Source organism: Myotis davidii, unplaced genomic scaffold, assembly GCF_000327345.1.
Source record: "Myotis davidii unplaced genomic scaffold, ASM32734v1 scaffold1756, whole genome shotgun sequence".
Classification (NCBI taxonomy): Eukaryota; Metazoa; Chordata; class Mammalia; order Chiroptera; family Vespertilionidae; genus Myotis; species Myotis davidii.
Genome location: NW_006287555.1, coordinates 10,051 through 19,577, shown reverse-complemented (window position 1 = coordinate 19,577; position 9,527 = coordinate 10,051). Strand labels below are relative to the sequence as shown.

Sequence of the window (9,527 nt, the reverse complement as noted above, 5' to 3'; positions counted from 1 at the left end):
GGCAAGGGTGGGGGGGTGGGGGAGGCCGGAGCTCGCCCGGAGCAGCCACGATGCTCCTGGACGCCGGCCCCCAGTACCCCGCGATCGGCGTGACCACCTTTGGCACGTCCCGCCACCACTCCGCGGGCGACGTGTCCGAACGCGACGTTGGCCTGGGCATCAACCCGTTCGCCGACGGCATGGGAGCCTTCAAGCTCAACCCCAGCTCGCACGAGCTGGCCTCCGCGGGCCAGACAGCCTTCACGTCTCAGGCTCCTGGCTATGCGGCTGCTGCGGCCCTTGGCCATCACCACCACCCGGGCCACGTCGGCTCCTATTCCAGCGCAGCCTTCAACTCCACTCGGGACTTTCTGTTCCGAAACCGGGGCTTTGGAGACGCGGCGGCGGCAGCCAGCGCTCAGCACAGCCTCTTCGCTGCTTCGGCAGGGGGTTTCGGGGGCCCACACGGCCACACGGACGCTGCGGGCCACCTCCTCTTCCCTGGCCTTCACGAGCAGGCGGCGGGCCACGCATCGCCCAATGTGGTCAACGGGCAGATGAGGCTTGGCTTCTCGGGGGACATGTACCCGCGACCCGAGCAGTACGGCCAGGTGACAAGCCCACGTTCGGAGCACTATGCCGCGCCTCAGCTTCATGGCTACGGACCCATGAACGTGAACATGGCCGCGCATCACGGTGCTGGAGCCTTCTTCCGCTACATGCGCCAACCCATCAAGCAGGAGCTTATCTGCAAGTGGATTGAGCCAGAGCAGCTGGCCAACCCCAAAAAGTCGTGCAACAAAACTTTCAGCACCATGCATGAGTTGGTTACGCACGTCACCGTGGAGCACGTCGGCGGACCTGAGCAGAGTAACCACATCTGCTTCTGGGAGGAGTGTCCGCGCGAGGGCAAGCCCTTCAAAGCCAAATACAAACTGGTCAACCACATCCGCGTGCACACGGGAGAGAAGCCCTTCCCCTGCCCCTTCCCTGGCTGCGGCAAGGTGTTCGCGCGTTCTGAAAACTTAAAGATCCACAAAAGAACACACACAGGTATGGAAACCTCTTTCTTTGACCCACCCACTGTCCCCCACTCCCGATTCATCCTGGGCCTGGGACCGGAAATCCAAATTTCATCGGCCAGGCACAAACTGGGCCTTGGTTGAGTGTGGGCGTCAGGTTCCAGCAGACAGGCAGCAAAAGTGTACGCTGGTTTTTGGTTTCAGGTTTAGAATTATGAAAAAAGTATAAGACGATCAGATGGGAAGGATCCTAGGATATAGATTTAAAAATGAAGAATAAAAAAGGCCGGGAGAGCATAGAGACAAACCTGGTTTTGAAAAGCTGAGGTGCGCGTGAAGCAGATAGAGGTGGCGGAAATTCCAGCTGCTCTAGCAGCAGACAATCTAAGTCTAAATGTTTGCTTCCCGCCGACATCCTTCTCTAGGCACCTTAGTGAGGACTTTCCCAAAGGATGAAACTGATGAAATTGGAGGGTCAGATGAAGAAGCACAGAAAGAAATAAAAACAAAGACATAAAGGAGGGAGGGAGTGGTGAAAACAAGTAAGTCTGACCAGAAGAGGCTTTTTGGAGGTTGCTCATATTTAAAGAACAGGATTTTAGTAGTGACTTGTTTGTGAGTAAGCTTGAGGAATTGGAGAGTCAGTGGAAAGCAGAGAAGTATTTTTCCCCCCAGTCAATTAGATTCTATGAGGTGATTTTCAAAACACTGAATCCCCCTACATTGGCCTTTAAAATAGAGACTGTTTGGGAACAGTTAAAAGAAAAGTTGGTGGTGAGCTTATGGTTGTAGTATGGGTCAGGTAAGGCCATTCTGGGCCTCTTGCTCCAACAAAGCCGGGAATCCAGTCTGCTTCCTTATTTTTGTTTTCCCCGGTGATTTCTGAGAACTGCTTTTGGAATTTTGAGTTTATGGCCACAGCCAGGGAAGAATTTGTGGTGCCAAGCTCTCCACTCAGATTACCTTATAAAATGTGACTGCGTGTAGGGGGTGTGGTGGGGAAATGAAAAGGGGGTTGCAGAGCCTCAGGGAAAGGGTGGGGGGAAGAGATAGGAGCAAAACAGCAGGAGAATAAGCCCCCAAAGTGAAAATTAGAAACCTTGAGGCAGGTATTGCCTGCCATCTTAAGTTGTTTGTATAGCCCCAGGCAGAAAAACCTGCTACTGCTCTGGGATCCAAAAAGAAAAAATCTAATAGTAATAATAATAATAATAATAATAGCAACAACAATAAAATCTGGACCTAATTAGATTAATAGTTAAAATAATTAAAATATTTATAAATCCACTGCATATATGTGACTTCATTGAAGACCCGGGTTTTTGAACTTGCAACCTTTTTTATTTTTTCATTTGTTTACATTTAAAAATACAACCACAGAATTTGTTCTAATCAGACCTTTCTCTTTATTGCCCCTACCACTAGGGGAGAAGCCCTTCAAATGCGAGTTCGAGGGCTGCGACAGACGCTTTGCGAATAGCAGCGACCGCAAGAAGCACATGCATGTGCACACGAGCGACAAGCCCTATCTTTGCAAGATGTGCGACAAGTCCTACACGCACCCCAGCTCGCTGCGCAAACACATGAAGGTAATTGCCACGCTCCCGACTCCCGCCTTCGAGACGGGAGCCTGCTCTGCTCTTCGGCTGAGTCCTTGGCGAGTGGCAGCCGGGTGGTGGAAGGAGCTGGTGCAGGCTGTGTGAGACTGGATAGAGAGTGGAAAAGGGGGCGGGTGACCACCAAACTGTTATAAATTTATTTTTTTAATAAGAAAAGTAAAAAGGAATTTGGCCCAGATAAGGAGTGAGGACTATGCTAGCTGGGTTACGCTGACGAAGCTGCTGCAATTGGGGCTGGAAGCGTTTGCAGAAGAGTTGAGGTCTTGCAGGTAGACTTGAGCAAGCAAAGTTCAGCGGCGGTGCAGGGTGGGGGAAGAACTGCTGCTACCGGGCGTGGCAGGGGCAATCGAGCCCAAGTGCCCCTGGTGAGGCATCCCCAGAAGTCCAGTGAATGCTGGGCTCCCGGGAGAGGCAGCGGGCTGCCTTCACGGGTCCAATGCGGCTGTTGCTCCCGCTCTCTATCTCCTTAAAAACTCGACTTTATTTATTCCCGCAGGTCCACGAATCTTCCTCCCAGGGCTCACAGCCTTCGCCGGCCGCCAGCTCCGGCTACGAATCTTCCACGCCGCCCACCATCGTGTCTCCCTCCACAGACAACCCCACCACCAGTTCCCTGTCGCCCTCCTCCGCGGTCCACCACACAGCGGGTCACAGCGCGCTTTCTTCTAATTTTAATGAATGGTACGTTTAAAATCAGAAGCAAAACACCGATCAAAACCCTATTTAAGAGACTGAACACACACGTATGCAAAATATAACTGAAAGATACCTGCGAATCAACACAGCTATCCCACTCCGCAATTCTATTTTTTTGAACTTGCTTGTTGACCCAGGTCCGAGTAAGAGCGAGAGAAAGCACCAAACCTTTCGTTATCCGCCATCCCCCACGCCCGCCTTTTCTTTTTCTTTTTGGCAAAGGCTTGGTAGCGAAGGGGCTGGATTGGGGTCGAGGACTAGGCTACCGCCTGACCAAATGCTGACAACCCGGGGGTCCAGTTTCTCGACAGAATTAGAACAGGCTGTCTGGGCTTCGGCTTTTTTTTTTTTTTTTTTAGTTTGTTTTTTTAGCTTTGCATTCTTGTAAATACAGAATTATTAGCTTAAAATTGTGGGAGGGTGGGAAGGTGGGGGAGGGGTGAGTGGCGAAAGCCAACTGTTTGTACTGAATGGCAAGAATGTTCTAGTAAATGTGTACCAAAATGTGAATTTGTACGATTACAGTGTCCACGTCGACCTAAAAGAATATTATTGGTATTGATGTGTGTGTGTGTGTAGTTTTTTTTATTTTTTATTTTGCTATAAAGTGCAAACATTTCGACCCAAAGTCTAAGTACTTAAGTGCAGTAAAATGTTGTTTCACGTCCTGTCAAGAATTGGTATAGTAGGAGCCTGGATCTGCGTGTCAAAACTGGCCCATTTGTTTATGTAAAGTGATATTAAAAAAGATATAAACTATAACTGTCAGTTGCTTTTGGCAAAAAAATACAACCATGTAATGTATATAATTCCTAGTTTCCATATTTACCATATTTACCCGCATGTAAAGGACCAGATTATTCATGTTACAGCTATTCAATATTTATGGCTAGAAGAACTCGTTATGTACACTTTAGTTTCCAGAACTGTTTGGTAATTTTTCGTACCTTATTAAAGATGCTTAAATCTCAGTGATTGTGGTAGGAATTTCTTCTTTATCCTCGGCCTCACCCCAGCAATCTGCAGCCTCTTTTGCCACTCTTAGGGGTTCTTGGGAAAAGCTCTCCGGTCTCCCTTGCCTTCCCTTTCTGTCATTGCAGGTTGTATAAACGTGATAAATGAATGCTACCCTGCTGGCTCTCTGAGAGGGTGTAATTAGTATTTATATCAAAATTTATGAAACAAATTTCAGGCCGCAGTATAATTTAAATGACCTTTGCAGATGTAGAATAACAACCATAAAAATAACAGAAATAGATTGCACAAGTGACATCAATATTAATGTAGACGAATTGTCAGAAGCTCAGTGCTCACAGCATTGCAAGTGAACTTGCAGCCAAAGGTTCCACTGCCCCAAAATTAAATTCCCCAGGCTGAAACCAAGTTGCAGATTTACAATATCATATTTTAAACTGCCATCTTCAATTAAACCATTTATGGCTATAACTAATTTTCAGGATGCCAATGCATGCTTTCCAGGCCTTACTTCTTTGTACAAAAGTAAATGTCCATAAAATGTTTTACTTATATTTCTTTAAACATGATGCTAATTTAAATTAATTACTTCCTATGATATGTTATCACTATAATTTTACTACTATTATTAGTTCTCTCAAAAATATATGTAGGAAAGAGAATTATTTTATGTAACCTTATTATCTTTCTATCTCTTATTTATTTCTCATTTACTTAAGAAATTCGTTCCATTGGTTGGCATTGATACAGTAAATTTGTAAATGAGGAGACAATATAAAAAATCTAAATTACTTGTGCTTAATGACTGTAGCGGAACGCCTTTTCTCTAAATCAGATTGTCTTTCTTGCAGTTTAGTTTGATAGATTTGCAAGCTACACTGCTCCCTCCAAGTTAGCTGCCCTGGTAGGAATTCGAGATTCTTTGTCTCTGGTTGTAGCTTGCATGATCGCTCCATTAAGTAGACAACGTAGCTGGAGATTACAAATCAGGGCCTTGGCTGTAGTTGCAAGGGTATAGATTTGTTCAAGCAGGAGGCAGAGACTGACCTCACTATCGGCAAGGAGGAACCTTGATCTGCTTCATTAATATACTATGTGAGTTCAGGAAATGACTGAGAAAAACAAGTGGAAAAACCCCTCTAAAGTATGACAACCCCTTAAGATCCTCAAATCTATTTAAAAGTGACAATTTTTCAGAGTATACAAAATCGAAATGTTAAATTCTCTTTTAAAAAATGTTGACTTGTTCTTTCATCTTTTGCTATTTGCATTTGTCACTTTTAGTCAACAAAGTTTTACTGGCTCAGGGCATTTGGTAAACTTTCTGTATTTAACACATCAAAACCTGGAAATGGTGGTGTTTAACTTTTAAAAGCATGTTATTGTGATTACAAGAACAAATATCTACCTTTTATGAAGAGTGCCACTTTGCAAGATTTAAGGAAATTGAACACCTAAACAGGAATTGCTGCTGACTTCAAAAATTTGTGAGACCAAAACTGTCTCTAATTAGCTTTGGAGGTTTGAAATTTATTAACAGTGTAGCATTTGGAGGAATTAAATATAGCTCACTTCTTTAGGAAAGAAAGATAAACATCTCAATTAATAATACTTCCTTTTCCCATCAGAGATCAGAATGTGTGAGAACATGATATAAGTATGATAATAATAATCATAACAACAATATTATTTTGTAACTTTGTTGCTGCATTTAGGAAGATAATAAGTGAATGCATTTTTTCTAAATGCAGTTATTTTCAAATTTGAAAATATGAATGTCTCATTTGTTATGTACTTTTTTTAATACCATGGTATAATAATTAAATGTCATCCTATGATATATTATTTAAGTAAGTTATTTTAAAGATAAATTTAGGGGTAAATAAATATGTACTTCAAAAATACGTCATATTTTAAACATATTTTTTAGACTTTGAAGGCCAAATAATTTTTTAAAAGGCATTTGAGAAGAGCTGTGTGTGTGTGTGTGTGTGTGTGTGTGTGTGAATAATCTCACATTAAAGGAACTTTTATAGTAGAAGTCAATATTTATGCCAAACTGGCCTTATGCATTCTTTTCTGTAACACCCACCACAAAGAAAAAGTCATTAATGATGTAGGTTGCCTAAAATAATGCTTCAGACTTAAATGTAGTCTATTATTTTTGCTGGTACCTTTAATGTCTGCTTCTTGAGATGTATTTTTCACTTTTCTTCATGGGCTATTAGATTCTGAAATACATGAATGTGAACAGCAAAATATAGTTAGACCCTATTTAGCTGGAGCTGAAGATGCTGCAAATGACTGGTTTCTGTGTATAGCTGTGTATTTTGATTTAAGCAGAAAGCCATCCTGGTTCATATTTCGACTGCATTGTTTTCTGGATACTGCCTAATGATTAGAGTACCTGACAAGTTATTAAAAAGTTATATTGTGTCAACAAAAAAATGCCTGAGTATAAGCAATCATATTTGAGAACTGAAGAGAAATGAGTTGTGGTGTGTGTGTATATTTATAGAGTAAGCATATAAATATACAAGCACCATTTGTATGAGGGCTAAGTGATTTTCAAACATTTCAGACCCTTTGTTTTCTTCTTCAAAAGGTACCCCCAACTGCTTTAAGCATTTGCAGCTGATGATTTTGATTTTTTAAAGTCAAGCATTCAAGTTAACCTTTAAGAAGCAAACTACCTCCAAAAGAAAGATGTAACCTTTCAATTGCCCCATATGCTTATCCTTTTTTTTTTCTTTCTTCAACTGACAATGAAATAGCACTAACCTTCTTTGCTGATGGGTTTGGCCTTTAGATGTTTTTATTTATTTGTTGATTTTGATGTTTTCTCAGGACCTTTAAACAGCTGGCAACAGAATTATTCACCCCAAATACCTTTCCCAGCCCAGAAACCTTCTAGGTGTATCCTTTTGAGGCCAAGATGTAATCAGTGTCCTGGACCCCTTGTGAATCAGTGCTGGTAGAGTTGGTACCTGAGCACACTGCCTTCCAGGAAGTAGCTTAGAGAAGGCCCTGGTCCTTAAAAAGCAGCATCTGTTTATGATGGTTTGGGAAGTAACTGTATGTGGTCTGACAAACTCAAAATGAAGACACTGATTTTCTGTAAAATAAATATAAAACCATCAGATTTTAGAATTTTCATATATATATATGTGTGTATATATATATTCCAACTCAAAATGCTGGTTAGGAATTTATCTTCTCTCTCTATACAGAGTTCTTGCCTACTCCTAGCATCAAATGTAGGTCTTAGAGCTATGTATTCAAATTAGGTGGGGAGAGTATTGTTTTCATAAAGATGGCCACAGCTGATATTCTTTGGTTTTAGAATTCCTGGAAATAGAGTGGCAATGGAAAGATATATCCCTTCTATGATCATCCAGTCACTTAAAGTTCACATTACTTATGGTGTTCTTTATCAGCTTTTACCACGCATCTCACCCTCAGTAATATGTACCCATTTAAACTGGTTAGATACAGAGAGTAAGACTTTATCAATGTTTTCAAATGAGATTCTCTAATTTGGGACAAGAAATAAGAAACATGTCGACTTCCTATAACACATCTCAGTTGAGTCTTTTCCTCAAAGTTTATTGCAAATATAATGGCATAATATACGCAAAATATGGGCAATGTTCTCCATTAATGGGTGCAAGGCCAGTTTGCTCCAGAGTCTTTGCCTGAGCAAGAGGAAACATGAGGAAGCTAAACAAGGACTATTTTTACTATGCATGCTGAATCCTGGCATTAGTTCCTAACATTTATTTCCACTTTAGAGCAAGGAGCTAAAATAATATGAATTTCCAATTGATGCTATACTGGAGGTGGATTTTTAAAGAATAAGAATTCAGATTTATCAATCTAGTATGGAATTTAGATTGGCAGTGAAGTTGCTAGAGACTTAAAACTGTCAAAAATATTTTGGCTGCCTCTGATGGTTTGTGGGGTATCTTTGTAAGTATATGCCAGAGAATTCACAGGCTGTGAAACTTACACAGTGACATTTTCACCTATAGCATACATAACAATCAACTATTAAGTGTGAATATAAACATATGGAAATCATATCTTTAAAAAAAACCCCAAAATATATATAAAACACATCTGTCTTTTGTGTAACAATTCCCATTAAGCTACAGAAAACATAGGACCTAACTAGGGTGAGAGAAGCTCACAACGGATTCTTTTTAAAACTTTTTGTTTTTCCGGGAAAACCCTAGCCTCTGGGAAAGAAAACTAAAAGTTGTGGAGAAAGAGCGTGGTGAGGGGAATAGCAAGAGTTTGCCACATCACCTCTAGAGAAGGCTGGAAGGTCAGCTTTTGAGGGGCCCTCTAGGACACCCTGCACTCCTGCAGTGAGCTTTCCAAGTGCCTGCCAAAGGCTGGAGCTGCGGCTGAGATGGCAGTGCGCATGCGCGCTTCGCGACCTTAACTTCTTATTGCTATCCAGGAGGCACCCCTCCCACGCGGACAGCAGAGAGAACTGCTCAGAGGCTCTGGTCTGTGAAATCCGCTGGTTCTGCTGCCAAAATAGTGTGGCGATGAAGCTGCACGTGCTTGTTTCCAAACCGCGCTCGTTTAAGTGAATTCACAAAGCCAGGCAGACAGCGTAGGCTGGAACAATTTGTGGCTTCTGCCATGGGAAACATGAGCGGAGAGGGTCTGGCTGACCCCCGTATCCCAAGGGCTGCTGGCTGCGAAGTGTGAGAGTCTCAGTGGACCACAAGCCACATCACTGAAAATTCCTCTTCCTCTTGTCTCCTTCCAAGTTGGAAACTGGCACCCTGGCTATTCTCATATCCCTTAGCTCCTTGGAGAGAACATCCCCTTCTACTCACCTGGCACCAAGACAGAGCTCAAGCCTGAGTTGTGTGTGTGTGTGTGTGTGTGTGTGTGTGTGTGGCAGGGGGAGGGGGGGACGGGTGCACACTAGAGATTTTCCTAGTGCCCACCCTCTTTCTTTGCACAGATTCAGGCCTGAGCTGAGTTGCCACCTGTCTTTATCCCTTATCTATCTATCTATCTATCTATCTATCTATCTATCTATCTATCTATCATTTATCATCATCTATCTATAATATTATCTATCTACCCTTGCATCCATTTCTCCACCCCCCCCCGCCCACTCCCCCTCCTTTTGCTTTTTCTCTCCAGGTTCAGGACTAGCACCTGCTCATTTCAATGGCTTATCTAGGGTTTTTACTCAACCCTTCCCAAATAA

General features: G+C 42.8%; 1 protein-coding gene across 1 annotated transcript; it reads left to right on the top strand.

The window, feature by feature from the left end:
• The first annotated feature begins 6 nt into the window (after positions 1–6).
• On the top strand, positions 7–3,699 carry ZIC1 (Zic family member 1). Its single transcript, XM_006759458.2, has 3 exons — positions 7–1,032; positions 2,427–2,590; positions 3,117–3,699. Exons 1-3 carry the CDS (start codon positions 51–53, stop codon positions 3,309–3,311), a joined length of 1,341 nt encoding a protein of 446 aa, XP_006759521.1. The 5' UTR covers positions 7–50; the 3' UTR covers positions 3,312–3,699.
• Positions 3,700–9,527: the final 5,828 nt, after the last annotated feature.